At 43.8% G+C, this 24938-nt stretch overlaps 1 protein-coding gene across 1 annotated transcript in view; it reads right to left on the minus strand.

Annotated features, from left to right (window-relative positions):
* nphp4 (nephronophthisis 4) overlaps positions 1-24938 on the minus strand; it is a 154343-nt gene that overhangs the window by 127963 nt on the left and 1442 nt on the right. The window contains exons 2-3 of the mRNA XM_035381236.1: positions 24631-24802; positions 23435-23590 (exon numbers count right to left, since the gene is read on the minus strand). Coding sequence (XP_035237127.1) covers positions 23435-23590; positions 24631-24768 — 294 coding nt within the window. The 5' untranslated portion in view covers positions 24769-24802. The remainder of the gene's footprint in view (positions 1-23434; positions 23591-24630; positions 24803-24938) is intronic.

The raw sequence follows: 24938 nt of genomic DNA on the forward strand, positions 1-24938 counted from the left end.
ACTTGGTAGTGTAAATGTTCCCTTTTGAAGTACTACAACAGCTTGATATTGCCTATTAAGGTGTTTAAGGCTATTTCTGCCAAATGTACTCCATTTCCCACAATTCTTCGGGACAAGCTCAGCGCTGCTTTTAAGCACAGTTTTCATAATCTGAAGATACAGACATCATGGATGTTGGAAAGTAGGAGTGTTGATTAAGTCCTGATAATGGGGCAATATTGGGATAAAAATGATTAAGTCCTGATAATGGGACAATATTGGGATAAAAAGTGGTTTGATGACATTTTTCCCCGTCAATATAGTCAAGTAAAATGTAACAATCATTTTATATACCACAAGTACCACACGTCACGCATACGGTATGTAGCAGAAACAGCCTTCCAAACTCATTAAGGACACCACAGAAAAAGCATGCATATACTCATCCATATCCTTCATTCCCATTCCTTCCAATGAGTTCACCTGTTGTCTGGCTTCTTCCACAACAACTATCATTTCATTTACGCCCGCAGGCGCTACTCACTCAAACGAGAAACATGTCCCCAATAACGTCGGAACGAAGGGACCGAGGAGAGAGTGAGTTTCAGAAATACACGTTTCCCCTTTTTCAGAGCTGGGAGATATACTCTCAGGCAAGGCTGCCCGCCTCATTTCCATGCAGGGCCACAGCAGCCGCACGCACGCACTGGCTGCCCCGTCGCCTCGGCGCCCGTCACCACGGCTCCTGCCGTCCCCCGCTCACCTACCTGGCAGGCTGCCGGGAAGGCGCTCGGAAGGAAGCCGCCCGTGACCCCGGAGCGCGCCATTTTACACATTAAATAAATAAATCAGCACGTGCCGTCTTCATGAATTAGTGAGGAAGGGGGGATCGTTCGTCGGTTACACGGGGGCTCACTCAATTATTCAAGGGCCGGTGCCCACTTAGCCGACATATCGCCGTATAACCGTCTTCCCCGGCAGAATCCGAGCTGAACCTTGTCAGCACGGCCATAAACAGTTGTTGGACCAGGAGTAAGTGCTGAGTGCGCTACCTGCAGCAGTATGAGGAATGGGTGGTAAAAGGCTAGCAGCTCTCCAGTGTATTTACTGACCCATTTTGAAGCTGACTACACACATTGTATTTGCCTTGGATACACAGACTTGCAGGCCTCAAAATTTCAGAATATGTTGTTTCCAGCACCTGGACAATAATTGCCATGGTTTTTGTTAATCGATTGCAGACATCCATACACACACACACACACGCAAGCAGGCAAATACACACACACACACACACACACACACACACACACGTCATCATCATCATCATCACCTTCTTCAGCTTTGGCCAAGAATCTTGTTTTTTCCTGTGTTGCAGTACATACATAATCAGCAGCATTGCTGCCTGTTCAAAGACAGTTAGCCCCTTGTCCCACTCAGTGGAAGATGTTTTATGCATGAATTCAAATAGAAATGTCCTGTTGTTTCAGTTGGTGTTGCCATGCCCCCTGATAATCACGTCTAATGGAGGGCACTGTGAAAAAATACTTTGAAAGAATATTATATACTAATCAAGTTAAGTACTTACTGAAGAGCGCCGATTAAATCTCCTGATCAAAAACATGTTCTGAAAGGACATTCTGAAGCCACAACATTTCAAAACGTATAAAATCATAGACATGACTTTATACCTCTACAGACAATTTTGCATGAAATAAAACCTAATATTAAATGATTCTTTGAAACGTCTGAACTCTCTTTTCAATCCCAGTCGCAGAAAGGTGGCCTCAGAAAGAGGAAGCTGACCTGAGAATGCCTCTTTATGAAAGCACGTCAATTATGCCTGAACGGAATCTTCAGCTGAATTTTTAAAATTTCAAATATAACTGCTAGTATCATCATGTAACCTCCCTGTTTCCTCCTCCCCATGCACACATGCTGCGGTGTAACCACCATTTTCTCAGCTGGCACGCTCCCTCGCCTTCTGGAAGCGTCGACAGCCGATTTTTCACACGGCTGCGCTGAGAAGACCAGAGATCGACGGGGGTGTGAAATAATGGCATGGCTTCCCCGCTCTGTTCCTGGGCTAAATATCACCTGGCTTTGTCACACATCAATTTTAGCAGCACAGCGAGAGGACTGGGTTGGGCCGTTCCCGTAATAAAGACAAGTAGCCTGGCACGGAAAACAGGCACAAAGTAGCACACTTTTCACGTGCACGCCCTGACTATTGCGTTTTAAGCAAGACTTCACAGCCACTTTTAAAAAATGGAGAGGACTTCAGGGTCGTTATTATAATTAGTAAAACAGCTTAGAGCCATCTTCACATTGCAATGTTTGCAGTTCTGTTGTAGGATTGTCTTCAATAAGTGGCAACTTCCTGCTTTAAAACAACTTTCTTTTGTGAAGAAAAAAGTCAACATTGCATTCAGCATTTTGAGCCAGCCAGTTGCTGACTCAAAACATTAGCTTAACAATCTGAGTCACCAGAACCATTTTCCCCAAACATCGCATTTAACCATAAGCGGGTTTCTTCTTAAATGTTGCAGCAGGAGTTTCAGACACACAGGGGTTTTAGGTCATAGAAGCTTCTTGTCCACAGACTTGTACAGTGTGTTCGTCTAAAAGCCCCGGCGGGTTTTCACAGTTTCCTCACAATCAGCAGCCAATTTAGGCCTTGGAAAACAAGGTGAGTGGACTCTTCAGCCAGCCAATGGCTTATATTAAACACTGATGTGCTGAAATACTCCAGAAACCAGCAAACCATGCTGGAGTGGAGTCTTATATCCATGAGTTAGAGAAACCGTGTTAATGCCAATAAATAACCCGTTCATTTAAACCACCCTTATTGTCAACAAAAAGACAAAAAAAGGGAAGAAACAATATACTGGGGGCACTTATAAGGCCGGTAGTTTAAGAAAAATAATAACAATTTAATTCAGCTGCAAAAAAAGGAAGGAAAAAAACTGATGTTAGAGGTGTTTCAGAAAGTCTGCTGGGGAATGTGTATTTTTATTTCTCATTTTATGAGGCGATCATAAAATGAGATATAATATACATTATATACATTTATATACAATTGATATACAGTGCCATGAAAAGGCATTTACCCTCATCCTGATTTCCTCTATTTTAGCATATCTGTCACACTGAATTTAAAATGATTTCATTTAATGAAAAAAGTTATCAAACACACATATCATCCACGCTCATCTTACATTTGCAAACAAAGCACCTGGATAATCCCCACACCGTCGGAGATACCGTTCTATAGATGGATGAGTCAAAAGTGGAACTTTTGGGATGACACGAGCCCCATTAGGCTATGTCCGACATAAAGCAAATACAGTATTTCACAGAAAGAACATCATACCAATAGTCCATCATACCAGTCCAGGGTGGTGGGAGTGTGATAGTGTGGGGATGCTCTGCTGTCTCGAAGACCTGGACGACTTGCCATTATTGAAGAAACCATGAATTCTTAAGGAGAATGACCAGTCATCTGAGCTAAAGCTGAAGCATAATTGGGTTATGCAGCAAGACAACGATCCAAAACGCAAAGCAAGTCCACATCAGAATGGCGGAAAAGAAACTAATTTAGTTTTGGAGCGGCCAAGTCAAAGTCCTGACCTTCATCCCAATAGAGATGCTGTGGCAGGACCTAAAGCTAGCAATTCATGCTCAAAAACCTACCAATTTGTCTGAATTAAAGCATTTATGTAAAGAGTGGCCGAAAGGCGATGGGAAAGACTGATATGAAATTATAGGAAGCATTACTGCTGCTAAAGGTGGTGCAACCAGTTATTAAATTTAAGGGGGCAATTACTTTTTCACATGGGTGACACGGGTGACCGATAACTTTTTCATTAAATAAATGAAATCATTTTTAAAATGTGTTCCATCTTTACGCAGGTTCCCTTTGTATACTACTACATTTTGTCAAAGATCTGAAACCATTCAGCATGACAAATATGCAATAATAAGAGTCATTCCACTGAGGATAACCCTTCTGAGAATTCACACTCACTCTCTCTGTCAGTATAAATCCACTTGCATAATGTTGCATAGAAGCAAACTTTTTTTTTAAAAAGAAATAAATTTCATCTTCAATTTGTGAAGACCAGTAATATTCTACATACTTTGTGAAAGGATTCAAAAAACATAAAAATGTATTCACTGAATTACGATACGCAAATGCATCATCACAGTGGTGTTGTTTCGAAATATCAAAAATGCATCTATAGAAACCGTTTACAATACAATCACAGGTAACTTTTTAAATTTGTTTCTGAAGTTTACAAATAAGTCAATTATATCCTTATTACATGACTAAGATTGAGTTTTTATTAGATTGAGTAAGCAAGAATGCACAGGTAACGCTACTCCTGCGAAGTGCCAACTAAATAGAATCAGTGACGAATACCAGCTATGTTTCCACAATGACAATAGACCTTTATGCCCAAAATGGATACAACAAACAGTAAATCAGAGAAAAAAACACCAAGGATCCTTTCGTTTGGCTCTCCTGTTTTTCTCTATCCAACTCCCTGGAGATGCAAATGACACACTTTCCGTTCACTTTCCAGGATCCTTTGACACGTCTGGAGAGACAAGCCAGGATCTGAATCGCAACAAGGAAACAACTCAAACACGTTGTGCTGTTGTTGTAGCACCAGGAAGCTGCCCATTTAACTCAAGCCAAACACGCGATTTCATTTTGAAAGTTACAGAACTCTTTATCGGTTAACGGAAGTCTCAGGCAGCGTAGATTAAAGGAAGAATTTTGAAATAAGATGAATACAAGTCAAGCTACAGCTAAAGGGTTATGAAAGACACCGAGGCAGAATGTTCTGTTATTCCACGAGGAATTACAATGTAATAAGCACATAGCTGCTGACTGTATTAACCGTGCTTCTCACAGTGCAATCCATTTTCTAGTATGGTGCCCAATTTTGATTCCAGAGGAGACAAATTGGCATGATCTGCTTTCACAGCGGAAAATACTGCTGTGGTAGAATTCGAATACAGGCGGCGTGACGAATGAAGGGGATTCTTTATATATCAGCAGAACTTGTACAATTAAATGAAGTGTCGCAGGTTCATGCACTGAGACTGCAAAAACTCGCCACTGTCCAGTTTCTTTAATAACTCCATGCAGCTGAAGTCTGGCCCTTCAAAAAGTGTCTACCAGTAGCCTAGCAGCCAACTACCCGTGAATACCTTCATTTCCTCAAGCAGGTAAAGGGAATTCATTTTCTCATTTACTCCATTTTGATCACCTTCTCACTTGTACAACAGTTTTGTCCATTTTGTTTTTACATTATTCCAGAAAAGCAACGGTTTCCTCCTGTCCAAAAGGACAAAAATAACCACCAGAATGTGTCTGAACAAGTGTCGGAACATGTGTTTAAATGCATGAGCAGATCGAAACACCCTCTTCTAAATGTACATTCACACTCTACCTCAGACAACATGACGGCAAACAACGACGGCAAACAAAGCTTGTCATGAGAAAACCAGCAGGTGAGACCTGCATATCAAGAGCCCACATACAGGTTCACCCACACAAACAAATGCGCTGCCAGTAGGTGGCAGCAGTGGGCCAGCAAATTTCTCCTTTAGCACCAAATTACACGAACCAGCCTCAAGACCTCTGGTCAAGACCCGGACCATCAATCCAGGATTTACCAATCTACTACTGTGTATGTTTTGGTGGTATATATGGCAGGAAATGTGAGGTAAGCAGTCATAACCTAGTGAAATTTAAAACTGGATTTATGTGGGGGGCTGCTGGATGGGTCATCCAGCTAAGTCATCCATCTCCTACTAGTGCATGGACGGACACCACGGTGGAGGATCGAATCCCCACTGTGTCAGTGCCAACTGTGGCAGGCATACCCACAGGGCTACGCATAACTGGCAGCAGTGGCCCAGGGCACATCTCACTGCTGTCACAAAGACAACCCCCTCCCTCCCCCAATCCATCGGGCACCCGCAGGTCCAGCTAAAAATCTACATATTAAACATCTTCCTCTGACTCACGTCTTTGTGAGCGGCGGTGTGGTAAGAAGTGGCACTTGGCATCGCATGCTTCAGAGGAAAGCGCACACTTGCCTTGATCCAAAATAGGCTATACCTTTGCATAATGAAGCAACCACCCCTCCCCCCCTTGGGTTTTTTTTAATGGTTCATTCCAAGTTCATATCGCCCGCATCACCGGTCACCCTTCCTTTGATCTCGAAGCTGATGACACTTCTGTGCTGTGCTTTGTAAAGCCTTCAAAGAATTTACATGGTTTTCAATAGAGTTTAAGAACTGAAATAAAAACACACTGATGCTGTTTTTATAGCACGTTGATTCCCACTGTGGTGACACTGGATCTCTGCAAATCGGAGAATACAAAAGCCTTCGCACGCATGATTTAAAACGCAGAAATAATCAGTGAGACTAATCCAGCAACATCTTCTCGACTGCCTTTCTCCATTTCATCACAGTAGCGTGAACATGAAATGGCCCACAGATTAGCAGGGTATTACAGCATCCCCTATACATCAGGTGGGTAATCACGACATCGTAAAGGACACCGCACCCGTGAGCACATGCAAACGAGCCCGCAGGTGAAACCCAGTATCACGCTGGTTTACGCAACACAAACTGTGAGCAAATAATAACGTTCAAAATCGGAGCAGCAAACGAGGCCTTTTTAATGCAAACGGAGGGCTCGAGTTTCCAGGAAACCAACACGCTTCGTTCCAAGAGGGCTGATCGTGCTGCCGGAGAAAGCGGGCCCAGAATGACGCGTATGAAGTCAAATGGGATTAAATAAACTGAGGCCACCCACACAACCCACCCCGCTAGCTTCTCTTTCCCTTTGAATTTCAGGAATCCAAACGCGGGGAACATCGAAGATAAACTGGCAAAAAAAAAAAGCATTAAAGGAACATTAGAATGTGTTCATCTTCAGCACACAAAAAAAATGGCCAATTAAATGCTCCCAACTCCCTACCCTTCAGCATATCTCTCTGCTTGAAGTCATGGGGCACTTTTCTCCTCAGTGGAGTACTCACACCAAACTGTATGCAACTGATATAGGCTATAACTAATATAGAGGGATGATATATTCACTACTGAATTTATATCAGTTTATTAAAAAATACAGCATTAGTGGGAGCTATTTCTAAGAAAAAGATGTGCAAACTGTTTACATCAACCACTGCCATGGCAATTTCATAGCCATTTCCCCCAACTTCATAATGCTTCTCCATAATTACACACAGCCTAATGCTATTACAACACTTCCTTTTACCCGTAAAAAAATATTTTTCTCAAAAGTTTTTTCTGCAGCATCGCTTTACCTTGTCTGGGCACTGGCGGTGGGCCACCCTGTGCCCCCACAAAAACAAGACCGTTACAAAATAATGCAAAACCAAACTAATCTGAATCAGTGATCCGTGGGCAGCACAGCTCAAAACAAGCTCAAGAATAGCACGATTAGCAATGGTGGAAATGACTGTAATAACAGCAAACGTGTCATTACCTTAGTTGTTATATTGAAATAATAGTGCCACACGGTTAGTTTACACCTTTAATTGTACACCAGCTACTTCGAAGCAGCTGAGGACCTAGATAACCTCTGGAAATGAAAAAAAAAAACACAAACTCATTAATCTTAAATAAATTCGCGCAGTTTCGAGCCCTCGGTGACGAAGAGACTGACAGGGCTATTTCAGCACAATGAGCCTCAGCTGCCTGCGCCCCATTGGCCCAGCAACGAAATGCACAAACAAACCGGAGAGTAAGCAGTGTGGAAAAAAAGGAAAATGGCGTGCATATCTATAATTGGCAGACCTTGAGAAAACTGACAGGTGAATAACCACAAAGCGATGGAGGAGGAGGAGGAGGAGGAGGAATGTGCAGTCTATTACAGTGACAGGCGGCTACGGTGGGGGGTGCTTTTATCCTTAATTCCTGAATGAGCTCACGGACGTCAAGGACGGCCTGAACGTGCACAGCCTCTGCTCCGCACAGTTTCCTGTGAGAAACTCTGAGCCGAGCTTGAGCTCCGCTCTGCTTCACCGGCATTTAACAGAGACGCCTACGACGCAGGACCAGCACTGACGTCATCACCGCACCGCATGTGATCTCCGTCCCACAGTGAGCGCATCCGCATACGCTCCTATTAAACAGGCACGGTAGGAGCCCGTAAGTACACTAACGCAAGAGGAAACTTGCACCCGAATACTCAAAGGGTCAGAGAATGAACGGAGCTTCAAACCTTTTTTTCCCCCTCATTCAGACTTTCATACAGCCTTCAACGCTTTACCAACTATTAGAAATGAGGTCCAAATTGCACAGCTGAACACCTGACCGTTTCAACCATTCATGTGGCTGTACAGCTCCTGAACACCAGCATCTAAATGCGCATACTCAAGTAAGGTCAGTGGGGGCAAGTCAAGTAAATTGTTTAGCGTGCAGTTAAAAAAAACAAAAACAAAAAAAAAAAAAGACAGCAACCTGAAATGCGCAAACCAACGCGCACGCTTGGAACTTTCGCTCCGGGCAAAAATACGGCTTGCGCTGTCGAGCAGCTACCCCCTGAAACGTCTTATGTAAACGAGCTTTCAAAGGCGAAATTCACCCCGCTCTCCCTCGCGTGAAATCTACCAGAGCTGAGCGCATACGTTCAGGCAGATGTTCGTCTGCAGTGTTTTGATATTGCGTTTTGGCAGGAGAGGACGGCCCTCACAGAGAGTCATTTCTCCTGACGGCAGCTCGTTGTCACAAATAGTAGGCGTCAATTCAGCGAAGTATAAACCAGTCATTAAAACACAATCACCATTAAATCACAAATCTTGACACAATTATAAAGCACATCGGAATTCCTTATGTATGAAATGTGCTATATAAATAAACTTGAGCTTGAACAATCACAGGTCTTCATTAATCCGGGGGGTATGTGATTGTTATGGTTCGAGTGTCTTTACAGTCTCAGTGGGCTGACTTTCTGAATCCACCTTCGCAGATCAATGCTGAAAATATGTCACTGAATGGGTGTGTATATATCAAAGCATAAAGTAAATCAAAACCACTGCTGAAAGGTGAAAAGGAACAAAGCTCTTTACCTGAGCTTTTATATGAATAAGGCAGTTAATTTAAGAGAGCTTATTCGGTACACCCACTTCAAAAGAAAATCTGCAAAACTGTAAAACTGTTTCTTTTCATCTTCTCCTATCTTTTCAATATTATCAGAGAAGAAAATAATCTTCACTTTCACAAACAACAAAGTCTGATGCTGAGGTTGTCAGGGGGGCTAAATGTTGAATTACTTCTTTCTTTTTGAATTTGTTTTTTTTTTTTGGTTTTCTCTTGATTTGAAATACCGATCATATTGTAAGCGGTGCCCAGTGCCGATCTGGGGGAGCACAGACAAGCACATCCTCAGAAGGGTTCACCGCCAGCCACCACCTCCTTCCTGCTTAGCATTTCCACTCCTTTCCCACACAGCCCCTCCAATCCGTTCATCTCTAATCACGAGCGCTTCACAGGTAAGGGAAATCTTTGATTCACGAAGCACATTAACGTAACACTCACCAGGGCAGCTCGGAATCGCGTTAAGCAGTGTAGCTGTTCAGAGCACTGTGGGTACTAACCTCTCGTGAGAGGCTGCGGTCGCGCTCTTGAAAAAGGTACTTTATGACAACGCAAAACAATCTGGGAAGTCACCATAGATACTGCGGTCATCTGCTAAGCAAAAAGCCCTGCTGAGCGGCGGTGGTGCAGACCCTCACGTCTATGGTATTACATTAACGGGACACCGCTACACTGCTCACTCATCTAAAACTGCCGTCATGCGTTCTTTGTGTGGCATTCGCCCATCTCCTCATGTCTCAGGCTGCATTTTCTATTTTACATTGTTTATATATTTGCATTATCCTCACTAACGTTTACAAGCACTTTCACGAGAGAGCGACCTGGCCAAGAATATATCTGAAACACCTGTTGCAGACAAGGACAAACATTTATACATAACATGTAAACAGACAGAACATTTAGAATTTACAGTTAAACAAAGAGAGAAGGGGAGAACGGTCTGTTTACACGCTGAAAACTGCACGGTAACCATGAGGTGATGGCAGCAACCGTGGCCTCCTCAGAGTGCTTATAAAAGCGCAGCTTCGGCTTGTGTGGGAACAGGGGCCGGGGCAGACTATTTTCGCTGGGGTATCTTGTCAGCAGGACGGCACTCCAGTTTCTCAAACTTGCTAGTAAAACTTGCTAAAAAGGTTTTTCTATTCGAAATTGTGATTCAAATAGCAAGACAGAGAAAATCATTCAGAAAGGATGAATAAATAAATAAATAAATAAATAAACGAACAGAAAGCCAGATAGTAAAAATATAATAAAAATGAAAAATACATTATCACAACGTATTAAAGTGTGCTATGAAAGGTTGAGCTTCGCAAGCATAAGAATGCCAAAGGTGTTCCGAAAATAAATGCATTTAAAAACACACAAGCGGAGATGAAAAACAGCCAGTCCAGCACAGACAGCTGAGTGGGAAAATAACAAAAAAAACAACGCAGGTTTTTATAAACGGCACCAATTACGCCCTAAGATGCTGCTCTGGCAGACGAGCGTTTCGCGAGCGAGGGGCAGACAAGAACACTCCAAAACGGCTGTTGAGCGTGCAAAAACGGGGCGCTGTAAACTGCACTTCCAGCCCAATTTATCAAGCGCCTCAGCTGCCATCTCCCCATATTAAACACCTGCCCCCCTCACACATGGTGCGCGTGGCTGAATGGAAGGAGACATTCAGGGCCCCCCCCCAAAGCAAGTTACTTCAATTTGTTAATCTGACACAGCACACGCAGCAGTAAGTCTTACAGGCTCCAAAGAGAGCTGCGTTGTTTACAAACCCCTATAGCCCGCGTGTAATGTGTATTAGCGCTAATGATGTCTGCTAAGCAGAGAGCTAGCAGTCAAGGCCAGGCCTAATGTGTTGGGAAATTTGCTTCCTTTCAAAAATGTGCTTGTGTGTGTGTGTGTGTGTGTGTGTGTGTGTGTGGGAGAGACGGAGTGGGCTCCGGTACCCCGCTCATAGGATACGAACACCACAGTCGCCTCACCTGCTCCCTAATCCCTCGCAGTGATTAAAAGGGAGGAGAGGAGCACAGTCACACCATTCTCAGCGCGTCTCAGGAAACGGCCCCGTCTGACGGTTCCCAAAATGAGCAGCGCGCGGCGTTCGGGGAACCCGAAACGCGGGGAAAGTCAACGCGGCCGCTTCCGTCGCCGTTCCGCGTCCGTCTTGCGGCCGTCTCGGCGGTAATGGAACGCGGCGAGCCGTTCCAGCGAGCGGATAATTAAGAGACGCTTTTCTAAAGGTCAAGCAGCGGCGGGGCGCGGGAGGAGGGCTGGCCGCTCTCTCTCGCCGCTCGCCCGGACAGACGGACGGGCGCTACGGAGGGGGAAAGGCCCGACGAATCAGCCGCGGGTTCGGAGGTGGCGGTCGGCTCGGTTCGCGCGCGCGTTCCACCGCGGGTGACGCAGAGCGCTCCCCTCTGAGGTCGCCGATTTTGCCGTTTCTCACCGGAGGGAGGGGGCAAGGGAGTGAGGGAGGGAGGGGGCGAGGGAGGGGGCGAGCCGTCACGCGCGGCGGCACTTCTCCCTGCGATCCACGACACGCGGCAATGTCACCCACTTCACGTCCAGCGGCGTCTATAAAAAGCCTCTGTCGCCGGCCTCGTCCTTCCCCCTGAATCCCCTTAAGACAATTGCCTGGTGGCCTATGTCACGGTGGTGAGGTGGCCCGGGGGGGGGGGGGGGGCGTCACACGCGCCTTAAAAGGGGCGGCATCGCTCAAGAGAGAGAAGGGAAGAACTGCTGTCGCTCCACAGCCAAGGCCACTGAGGGCTTTGAGGAGGAGCCTTCTCCCGGCAAAACGTCAAACCGTGGGGGTAGAATGAGACTTCTGGGAGCACTGATTGTGGAATTATGTGCGGAGCGTATACTGGAAGGGGGAGAGGGAGAGAGAGAGAGAGAGAGGGAATGAGAGAGAGAGAGAGAGAGAGAGAGCCATAGAGGGCGCACAAGTGCGCTGCTTCACCCTTTATGAAGCTCTTTCATTCCTCTCATGGTCTGCTGAAATCCTCCGTCATGGTAATAGATTTCAGTTCCTCTCGCTACTCGAGTCTGCAAAGCCTTTCAGGACCAGCTGCTCCCTGGGATGTTGACTGCCAGAGGACGTGAAATATTGATAAGCAAAGTTCTGGCTGTACGACCCCAGCCCCGTTTATAATTTAAATGCATTTTGAAGCAGGGTGTCAAACTGACGAGCGGAACGGAAAATTTCCGGGCCAGGAAGGCAAACGAACAAAATAAATAGGGCCATCAATATGCAGGGACCCCCCCCCAAACCAACCACCCACCTTCTCCCGACCCCCACCCCCACGACCCAACAAGCGCCCATAAAGAATGTCTCCGAGTCTTCTCATTTTCTCAAATTACAATCACAATCCCCTAATGAGAAGAGCGGGGGGAGAACATCCAGCTCGATTACCGGTTGTAAGCACAGTTTGAGATAGCCGACGGGCCCGAGGTAATTAAAAAAATATTTTTGTTTACTTCCGTCAAGTGCCGCCGCCGATCTCACTTTGCGGGAGAGCGCCACTCACGCACCCTGAGCGAGCCGCCATCGAGTGGCCAAGTGCCCCAATCTGAGCGCTAATAACCTGAGCGCAAACAAACAGACGCGGGTTTTTTTTCCCCCTCCCCTTCTGCACACTCCCAAATTGTTTCGCTTTTCGGTTAGGCTTCACCGTCGACGTGATTCGCTTTTCCAGTCCGGCGATGGCCGTGTCGCTGAAGGAAGGCTCCCGGAAGAGATCTCCCAGAGGCCCCGGCTTCCCCTGCCAGGACTGCCTCCTGCATCTGGAAGGCTGCCTGACCCCTTGGCAGGTACGGGGCAGCCTGGGAAGGATTGGCCCCTAATCGCTGTCAGCACAGGTTAGGCTCACGCCCGAGACGGAAGCCGTGGGATACAGTAACGCCGGCTCCCTCCTGTCTGAAGCGCAGACGCCTCCCCTTCGCACCCGATACCGTTTGCTCCGAGATACGGAGCTCGTTGTTTCGTAATATCGCCGCGCAGAGCCGCTTGCGTGTCGACGAGCGCGTTCTCACGCAGCCATGGGTCATTACGAGGCACCGAAAGCTCAAAGGCTTGTAAAAACGCAGATATGAGTTCCTATTTTTACGGCAGAATTACAAATAAGCATTTGCCTCCGTGAACAATGCCAGTAAATCTTTAAATATGTAACTTCAAATTCTACACAAAATCCCTTTTTCTGTGCAACAAACATAACATACAAAGCTTCAATCTGCAAAAGAATATAGTAGATGCAGTTAAAAATACATTTTGTTCAAAGAAAAATAAACAGAGAGTATAATAGATGAAAGGAAGCTTCACAAACAGAGGAATCCTCCTGTTATTGTTTTTTTTTTTCCAGTCTTCTGTAAAAACGCAAACAGCGGCTTTATCTGCAACTCCCATGTAACCATTAATGTTAATGCAACCATCACAACCAGAACCTCACAGTATTAGAATGTGCGTGTGTGTGTGTGTGTGTGTGTGTGTGTGTGTGTGTGTGTGTGCACGCATACCGTTGCCCAGTCATTTACCTCACTCTGGTAAACTAAGTGCATAAGAGTGCACAGTTGTGTTTAGTGAGTAATGTACATTTTGAAATACAGACGTACAAACACAATTGAGGGAAAAAAATTGAACAAAAAAAAGGCTCTTCTATTTACAAAGACAATTCACTGAGCTTGACAGCTTCCGATTCTGACTTTTTAATTATCAACCGCACCTAAGCGAACAGAAGCACTTCCCATCAGTGGAAAACTGGGGTAAAACAAGAGGATGACAATCACTCGGGACTTCACGACTCAGCTTCGCGCCCTCTGCTTCCCAGACTGTGGTGCAACACTGCCCTCTGCTGCACAACACCCGTATTTACTCCCCTTCTTCTTTTAAGGTGGGAAGCAGGCAATGCAATCGAGCACGGGCCACCGTTCATTCCAAAGAACAAACTGAGCAACGGGCATAAAGTGTGGGCGCCAGGCATCGCGGAGTGTTAGGACAGATTGGCACGAGTGGAGGTGGCACTGGATGGCACTCTGCCCCCCGCCATCAGAGCTAACGGCTCCGTGGGTACCTCCGCTTGGGTGCGACGAGAAAACGCGGGGAACGCCAACAGGCCCGCGCCTCCGTGAGGCCCGCGTGCCACACGCCACCGAGCACGCTTTCCGAGAACGTGACACGCCGATCCTAATGCGGGATGTCAGCTATCTGAAGCTTTTTGCTGGCAATTGGAAGGATGCATTCTTTCTTTCTTTTCTTTCTTTGCTTAAAAAAAAAGAAAAAAGGTGCATTGCTGCCTCAAGGATAGAACAAGGCGGCACCAACAGTTACGACTGAGGAAGGCCCCAAGAGCAATCCTAATCGTTTCTGACAGGCCATTTAAGAAGAACCAGCATAATACTGGTTAAAAGATTAATTTTAAAGTGTATACCTGCCAGGCAGGCAGTCCCACGTGTGATTATTATGATGGTTTCTGAGCGACGGTAAAAGGGACCAGCAAACATGGACGCCTATGAAACAGGTCACATGATCATTAATGATTTGAAGAGTAGCTTTTTTTCGTAATGTTTTTTCATTCTAGAACTCCACTGGTTTTTACACGCAGTAGTGATTGGTCCATCGGCATTCGAACGTTCTGTTCAGAACATTCTGATCACATATCTGTCATCTAATACTCTCAAGTGATAAACAACCATTACAGCAGTCCAGCAGGATATTGACTGACTGCATGTGCGTGTGGCACGCAGAACACCAAGACACACAATGGAACGCAGATGCCCCAAAGTCTCATTCGTCACAACAAACATTTGGCCAATATCCACCGGTACAATGCACACGAGTGTACGTGAAAATACAGACGTTATTACATTCAGTGGCGTCCAATCTGTGAGGGTGCCCTTTTTAGAGCGCATGCATAATCCGCATACCTTCAAACTACACTTTGCACAGCGCTGCTGCCGCTGTTTACGAAAGCAAGCTGCCAAAGGCCAGCCATGCTGAAAACTGCCTCAGCTGACAGCAGAACCAGCCTGCTGGCCAGCCCTCCTCCACAGGCATACAGGAGGAATCAGGAGGGTACACAGATCTAGATATGACCACTGTGCGCGTATCGGCTCGTTATGCCTGAAATGTGCTCGAGAGTAAAGCCACTTTGCAGTCGCTGACAGTAATATAATGCCGTTGTGGCAGAATTCATGTTAAACCAATATTTCCCGTTATGCAACAAACAACCAGTTCTACTCTTCTTGGGAAAGGATGCTAAAAACGTTTTGTCACCAGTGCTGTGGCATATCTGTATAATTCAGTCGGCTACCAGCAATACGTTCAAAGAAAAGCCAGCTGAAATCTCTGTCAGGGGTGCGACTGACAGGTCTATCCCCCATTAACATTAATGAGGGAGGGAGAGTAAACAGCAAAGCGGGCCAAAGGGACTCTGATGCAAGGGGAAAGGGGAATAAGCATCAGCAAGGCAGGCTCCAGTTTTATGGTATTCATAGTAGCCTCACTTCGTTACTATAGTTACATCGCCTCAAAGGGTAAGTCAAGACAGGGCATAAAACTGCTGCTGCAGCACTTCCAGTGGGCAGACATTTTCAACCAGGTTGCTCAGCTGGCCACACCCAAATCAGTGTCAAAGTCAAAATGTCAAAGCTGGTAGTTCCCCATTGACAGCGGAGGCAAAATGGCAGTAATCACATCATTGATCGGGAGTAGCTATCAGGTTGAAAGGTTTAACCCACAGAGTGCTGCAACGGCAGTTTTCGGCCCCGCATTGACTTACTCTTTAACCTTAATTTGATGTTGAAATTGCCATTGACTACCATCACTGCTATCGTGAAAAATGGACTTTATATATTTGGTAAAACAGGATTTGCAGTGCCATGAATAGTTCACTGGGCAAGGGTTAACCTCCATAGTGCACATGGCCTATATTTAGGCATATTACAATCTCAGGAGCAGTTTGAAATGTTATTTTATCATCAGTAATCTAGGGTAGCCAGCTGTATGTACCATTTGAAAAAATCTATGAGGGGGGTACCTATTTTGCTAACTAGCAGGCAAACCATTCATTTGCATGGGCAGCCTTTAATTTCGTAGCCCAAATTTAACGCTGAGTATTTTAAGTGAAATGCTGCCCTACAGAGGCAAAAAAAGGTATTTTATCCAAATTTTCATACAGCCCACCAGCAGTTGATTAATTTAAAAAATAATGCTTCTGGTAAAATTGGTAGCCTATACCTTAAACCCAGACATGGTGACCACTGGACCCCATGATGATAATCAAGCCTGTAGCCATCAAATAACGCACGCACACACCGTTCAGCCAACAGCAGAACTGCCGTTGTCAAATAAAAGACCTACACATCGAGAAATATAGGGGAATCATTTTTAAATTACAACATATTCAAGAATGAACTAAAAACCCAAATTCCTGCCGCACAGGATAAATATTTGATGCGCGTACAACTGAAAGACATATCCGTAAATGTCAGCAAGCACATGTGCTTGTGTCCTTATTGTTAATTTTTCACATGTGTCTGAGGGAACAGGTGAAATATTCAGTGAAAAAGATGACAACTTGGAAAGACACATGAAACATGCATGCGCTGCACATCTGTTACATGTAATCCTTGAGTGCACACGGCCCTCCCACTTTACAGAGGGGCTCTCCGCAGTGCTCCACAGGGCTGTTTCATTCGCAACGCAAGCGCACTCTAGCAACAAAGCAGGTTTCGAAACTTTGCTTTTTCAAATTAAAAGTTGTTTTTTTTTTTTTTATCTGAAAGGGCAATTCTACCTGCTTCTCCTCGTACATTTCCTTCCTATTGAGCCTGTGCTAGCCTACGACGGGACTGAGAAGAAATTTAATATGAGCTTTGTTTCTCTTTTAATTCACTTATCCGTTTCACATTCTGCAAGTCTCTCTCCTTCCTTTAGATATTAAAAAAAATCCATCACTGCTGACAGAACCTTTCAAAAATGTTCACTGTGTTTCCCTGCCACTGTACGGATACACTGCTGTAGAGAGTTCCTTTATTTACACAACAAATGCCTGCTGTGCTACTTGTTCACCATGAGCGATCCCAGAGCCCAGCACACTCACAAAAAACGATCAATAAAAGTCTAGGCTTATATGCAATTCGGGAAAGAGCAGACAAACTATTTTCCACACAAAGGGTATTTTATGGGCTTCTTTAATAATCTTAATTAAGCAAATATGCAAGCCAGCCAGCCAACCCCCACCACACACACACCCACACACACACAAACACACACAAACATGCACACACACACACACACACACACAGCACATCCACCTAAGGCACTAGCCCTTAATGCAGTGCCACACTCCATGCTCTGCAGTCAAGTCCTTACAGTTCCAGTACCACCTGTTCCACAATGACGCACAATGAGCAGTGGAGTTTAAATGTAAGATTATAAGATGGTACCGGATTTTCATGTCATTGGCCTATAGCTTGTCTAGCTTTTGCAGTAACGTTACCTTTGCTCTGGTCTTATGTAGCCCCGCCCACAGGCAATGCTGTGAACGAGCAACATGATTGACAGGCAGGCAGGACAGGGACTTTAAGAAATGGTCCTGATTGGCTTTTCAGGCACAGTGAAATTTTGAGTGGCTGATTTGAGAGCCTATGGCAGTCAGTGAGACCTGATTTTTCTCTAAGACCTTCTCATTTATTAATATCTATCAGGATGGGAAGGACATTTAGCCAATTATGAACAAAAGCGCGCTACAAGCTTACATACTGCACTGCATACTAAAAGGTTATTAAAAAATGTGTGCACAAAAGTTATTTGGAATATTTCTTTACTTTTTTGGGCTATTTCCAGCACAATGTCTGCTGACCTTTTCCTGAAGGAGCCTTTCCAGAAAAACCCATTTCAAACCCGACATGGAGTTTGAAAGTAACTGAATCTTTTTTAGTCAAAACAAAAAATGGTTACATCTGCTGCAAACTGATCACTGGCAGGCAAATTCTGTAGTATTGTTTCAATTTCATAGACACATATATGCATATGTAGTGTGTGTGTGTGCGCGTGTGTAAAAATATAATAACACACACACACACACAGAGCAGGCAATTTCTGATGTCATCTTGTACAGTAAGCTCTGCCTCAACACCTGGGCTGCTGTCCTGTCAGCACACTTATAACTGACTCCGAGTCTGCCACACCATGTTACCCTAACAGGCATCAGGGCTGCTTCCTTCATGGTTCTCCCCACTTGCTTTTGCCCATGAAGACACCCAGAGCTCCACTCTGGACCAGGCCACTGGGTAGCACTTCACCAGCCATAAGCACAGAACTGAACAGAAATCACTGCTCCAGATACAAGATTATGAACTTTATCTGCAAAATGAATTAACACGTACCTGCAGCCGCACGTAGCCCACAGATATAGCGTTTACTGGCTTATGAGCATCACTACACTGTAAAACGAGCGACAGCGAGTGCATTGATCAAATTTCCTAATATGACACAAATTTCCCAGAACGTTCCCCTGAAACCGCAACTTTGAAAACAATCGCATGAGGCATTTTACAGGTTTCTCCACCCAGAAGTGCTGACAATGATCTCAGATGGTGCAGCGGAGAGAGACACGCCGTGACAACTGTGCAGACCAATTTACTGAAATTTAACTTTGTATCTTCTTATAAGTCTGCAGAGGTTCATGAAAACGAGTCTTGTCAAACAGGTTTTATACTCCGTCCAAGGGTGTCACAGCTCACTTAATCAGTGCAGGATGGAACACTTCTATAAAAACTCAAGTATGACTATGCCTATCCTGTGTGGATTTTGAAGAGAAAACTTAAAGGTTAAATATGCTAAGAATAAGTACTTTCAACTTAAGCAGAAGCAATCAGTGTGCATTGATATGCTAACTGATACCACCTATAATTTAAAATAAAATCTGAAAAAGGGTAGTGAGGGAATAACCAAAAAAATCAGTTTAGGGCACAAAGGAAAGACGCTACGGTGTTTCCGACATTTGGGTCTATTTGGGCAACCCGCCTGAAAAGATTTTTCGGTAGTTACTTATTTCTATGAGAAACATACAATACTTTTGTACTCATATTTTTTCCTTTCAAACGTCAAAGTGGCATACAGCCATACTAATTTAATTGAAATTGATGAAAATCATTGTGTTTTCTAGAAATTAGGGCATTTTGGCTATCAGGTACCAATGACTTTAAAGCCCTTAACTTATGTCTAGAATTTGTATGTGACTGACTATATTATCCTCCAAATTCATACAGCATAAAGGTTTGTCTGTAACTGATACCATTAATGCAAAAATTGTTTTAGTTCATGGGTTGCATTTTCATTCTGTTCATTCTCTATGTCGCCGGTACAACTTCACACGGAAAGTGCTGTACAGATTTCAGTTTCTTCTGAAGACACGGCCAAAGTAAAAACATAAACACAAAAGTGCACCAAAATAAATAAATAAATATATATATAAAAGTGGCTCAACACAAAATGTGATCTCTGTCTGGGCCGCAGACCCCCCAACTTAAACACCCAAAAAGAAAAAACCTGACACCAGCACAAATAAAGTTCTCAACCTGTGGGAAAGACTTCATAAGACATAAGCAGGTCGCAAAAACTGTCCAGGCCAATCAAACACTTACACTGAAACTTAATTCAAAATAAATAAAAAAAACCTTCATAATGTGAACTATCTACCCATCTACTCTTTTTTATGCACACACCAGGAAAAGTAGTTGGCGACAACAAATGGGGATCCAAATAAATAATAAACAATACCTCTTTAAGGTTGCTGAAATTATTAAACTGTATACCCATCATTTATTGAACCTCAGTTTAATTAAAACTGTCATGTAAAATAGTCTTCTTTCATTAAGATTTAATCTAAAAAAAAGTCTCTCACAGCTTTTCCTGAGCTGAGCTCACAGGGGCGGGTCTGAAAACAATCAATTGTTTAATAGGATCCTAATCCAAACCCCTGTGTGCTTTTAAGATAAGAGGTGGGAGAGTATATACTGTGACTCCACGTCTCCATTTTGATGGATTTCGGTGAAAAAGCGATTCACGTCTGCCATTTAAGATCCCGTCAGGCCTTTCGATTCCCGGGCCGGGGAAAGACAGAGAGACCCTCACAGAGATCGATGCTGTGAGCGCTGAAACGGGGGGGGAAGAAGGCGTGATGGACGGGAGCCGTGCCCGGCTGCAGACTGGGGAGGGCAGTCGTCACGGCGATACCGTGACAACAGCCATCTATTCCCGAGACTCACAGTCAAGGGCCAGGAGTCAGCTTTAACTGTCAGCGCAACGCCAAGGCGATGTATATGCTCCGTGGAGTGGGGGAGGGAGGGGGGACAGTGAGTGTAGAGACAACCAGAGAGAAAAGGACATGGATGAAAGGAGAGAAGAACAGAAATAAGTAAGGTTTGGAGAAACAGAGAGGACGGAACAGTGAACAGGAAGATGCAGCACACACACACACACACGCACGCACAGACAGAGATGCAGTCCAGCCCAACGCTATGTTCTCTATATTGAGTCTCCATCCCACAAAAGCCGGTAAAGAGCACATGTTAGACGTGTGTTTTGTACAAGTGTTCACCATTCTCTTGATTGTCTCTGTCACACATAAATGCACTAAGATGGAAATCAAGTCATCAATTATTTTCTTCCTTATAACATTTTTTCAGGCCTTTCAAAACTACACAAAAATACAATTCTATAAGAAAACTAAGTCTGCTGTTATATAAATTCAATCAAATAATGGTAGCTAATTAGGTCAATACTGCACTTGAGAATCCTGATCAGACCTTCTCAGAACTCTTCATTATAGAGAGACTGTTTGTACCCTGACCTTGTCGCCAGGCATACAGCCAAAACTATTATGTTTCTTCAGTTTGCATAAATCACCAAATGATTCACATTTCCATCACAAAACTGTCGGAGGCCTGCATGGTTGGGAAATCATTGCTAGTAGTACTGGAGCCAGTAAGAACAATGGACAATTAGAATAGAACCATAACTGCCCTGTAGCCCACGTGTACCATTCCTGGTGAAACTGGAGGCAATGACACGTTTCTCATTTCAAGAACAAGATGATACAAAACTCATATAAATTTCAGAATGAGGTGGCATTTTCTCATAACTGCTGTCTCGGATATCACATGCGGTATATTTATCGCTTGATTACACCTGCATGCAAAGGCTCATCATTCATAAGTCTTTTTAAATAGCATCCTTTATATTCTAAACATGTTATTATTTTTCTGAAATCTTAACAGAAGATTATTTCAGCAACCAATAAACAGAATGTTGTGCGAGACACTGCACATTCATTTACTCTTTGAGAAAAAAATTCTGGCAAGTGAAAAGCATTCCCCATTATTCTCTCAGGATCTCATAGCAGATCATTTTCTTCCATTTAGCCACCAAAAACTGGAAGCTTCAGGGGGGAGAAATATGAAAGCCATCAGTCATTACGATGGGAAAAATAATGCTTGTTTGTCTCTGAAAAATGAGCAGGCTGAACCTGGGGCTGGGTCCTTGTTAGCCATCCACCGAACTCACTCTCTGTCCAGCTGATATTTGAAGCTTACCAGTACAGAACTCCCCTTGCTGCCCGCTGCTATGAAGTGGCCTAGTTACCACTCCAGACTTCTATCTCCACTCACCTGAGCCGTACGGTCATTCTCCTGTGGCCCAACATGAATATTAAGTATTCGGCAGTATATTTTTAATGCTCCTGACCTCAGAATGTCTTTAGAGCCCTCTAAAGCCCTCTAAATTACTATTTTTCTTCTTTTTTTTTTTGGTAAATGAATGAATGAGATCACTGGAGGGACTACATATATTAACGACTGAAGACATTTGGACGTTTGTGTTTTTGGGCAGTAAATGCTTATTTTAGGAGTAAGTAAGCATTGCAAAAGCCACTTCCTGAATTAATTTGTAGGATAAACATACCTACTGTGTACCATCCGAAGGTTGCACAACATACTCAAAGCTGGCCTTGTTTTTGTTGTAATATTTGTCACATGCCTTGTGTACTGAACGCTAATTAGAATGAGCCACCAATTAGAGTGACTTCCTGATGAGAGCAACTAAACTACAGCTTCACAAAGCATAATGAGCGTACAGAAAACTCAACATTTTCATAATTTTTGAAATCATCACGTCTTTTCTTTTCTATCTTATTGTACCGAAAATTCAGATTTCAATGAAATGTTTAATTTACAAAGTTTTTTTCAAAATATTTCTTGACTATGCTGATATTTTATCGTTTTGCTCTAGCATATGGAAGCGACCCAAAACATACAATTGCCTGTAACCTGGACTACCTTTGCAGATATGCAATTAATTGCACAGTACACATGATTTTATTATTTTTCCTGTTTGTTGCTTTTATTCATTTTGCTGCTATAGCAGTTGATGAAAGTGAAACCAAAGTGAGGCCATGCAGCATTCAGGTTTACAAAGTCCCCAATATCACACTTTCTTTAGAAGAAAACAGTTTTGTCTATTTTGAAGGACATAATGGGGCCCAGGCTCCTCATAGCTAAACTGCCAGGAACATGGCAACTCTGTAAGTGCCGATCATTAGATGATACCTTGTGCTTTAATTAAGCAGTTGTCTTTAAGAAAGGCAAGAGTTGAATACCTGACAGACAAAAGTTCTGTATCATGGTGCCGAAAAATATTTTTCAGAGGCAGAAACAATGATCCCCATCATCAAATCCTGGAGATGTTTTCCCTCAAATCATGCATAATGTTCAAATCATCCACACAGAGACACAGAAAAAAAAATAATGGGCCAGTGCTGTCCCTTTGTGATTCCTGCTAATACAAAAGCAATTATTTTCTATTAAACAAGCATTTCTATTACACACATGTGCGGATCTAATCATGTATGCCCCTTATGAGAAAAATATAAATATGGTGTATAGCTTTCGCAGCTCACACCCCTTTCTCTATCTGAATTTAAAATGAATTCGGTGGTTTGTAAGAGGCTTGTATGAGGCCTGTGTCCGCACCGATATACAAGTACCTGAGGAGACCGGTGCTACGCTTATGACTGAAGTTGGTTTTGAAACCATGCAAGAACGTCAAATTTCACCGCATAATAAAAAAAAGTAGTAGGAGGCAACACATGCACTTATAAAACTTCGCCTGAGTCGTACTTATGATTTCAGAATTCCAAGACAACTGTGGACTTTTAACATGTGAAGATGGCCCAGGAGCGTCAACATCTCAGAGCTCTGGCATGGTGACGACAGGTTTCAGAAGAGAGACAGATAGCACACTGCACTTCACCTCATTAAAAGGCACCCTGCCGGCTTGCCCCGAGCCAGTCCTCGTCTGCTGCAGCAACGGGCTCTTCCACGTCCTCCCGAAAAAGTGTCGGTGGCTGACATCAAATAGGGAGACTCGCAGCTGAAACCTCACCCCCTGGAGCCCCTCGAGCAGGCGCTGGGGGATCAGAGGGAGAAAGAGGGGCCTGAGTGATCACTCAACTGACAAATTATTCCCCGCCACAGCACTTTCTCAAAGAAAAACACACCTACTGACAGCATCATATAAAAAGAAGCAGTCTAAGCATTGCGCTTGAGGTATCTATGAAATACAACCAAAGAGAACTTTTTTTATTTATTGAAAATAAGCCAGCCACCAGCTACAAGGGTGATCTTGGGACACTGGCCTATCAGTTTCCAAGGTTCTCTTCTAATTTTCTATGTCCTCCTGAAAGACCTGATTGAAGTTCAAGTTCAATTGGTCAGAAGAGAATAGCAGCTTCTAAAATGGCTGCCCAGTGTTTTCTCACAGAACTGTTTTCTAGTCTTGTAGTGAGAATGTGATGCTAAGAAACTGTCTAAATACTGAGTAGTTTGCAGCCATCTTTTTGTGTTTGACTCAGGCACGATCAACATCTGACCACGAGTAAATAATAGTAATCAACAATACAATAATGACTTGTATTTCAGCAACTGCAGTAATATTTATTGTTTAAAAACAGCAAACAATAACGAAAGGTTGAGGTGAAAAGGATGTGTATTTTGTGTCTGTTTTCGTTTACAATGTCTGTAACAACAGAATTTAGTACACTGTTAAACAACACAAACGCAAAAGGGAAAGTATAAAAACAAAGATCAAATCTCCATTGAGGGGTCACCAACAAGCATATTTTTATGTTGCAAGGACAAACATTACTCATCTGGCGTGGCCCGCAAAAACTTATTTTATTCTAAGAAACACTACTCGGGATTGATTTAAACTTCACAATGGCCTCTTAAACTGTTGGTTCCTGAATTAAATAATAATCAATCTCTTTTCTGGTTCGTTTCCTACACATTACTGATACATTTCCTTTGCTGACAAAGATTATATTTTATACGAATTCCACCTAAAACCAATCTTTTACAAGAAGTTAACCAGCTATATCACAGATATCATTTCCCCTCCGTTTGTCAAACCTAAAAACTGTAATACCTGTTCAGGCTAAATTACCTTACCTGTCCAATGGAACCTCCTTGGAGATGTTTCAGTGCAATCTGAAAACACGCTGGAGGTAGCTCTTCAGCCAGACGCACACTCTGGTTGTGAGGAGGAATCACTCGGCTACCATCAAACAATGTTCTCCACTCGGTCATGGTGAAAGTTAGAGAACCAGTACATGTAGAAAGACTGTAGAAACAATATGATAAAAAGTTAACGTTAACGAGGGAGCTGTTTAACTAAGCTAGCTATGTTAATTGGCTAAATTAGCCTTTGCAGAAAAGCAGAGATTCTGGCGGCTAACGTTGACTTAGTCTAACTATTA

The sequence above is a fragment of the Anguilla anguilla genome, chromosome 11 (assembly GCF_013347855.1).
Source record: "Anguilla anguilla isolate fAngAng1 chromosome 11, fAngAng1.pri, whole genome shotgun sequence".
Lineage (NCBI taxonomy): Eukaryota > Metazoa > Chordata > Actinopteri > Anguilliformes > Anguillidae > Anguilla > Anguilla anguilla.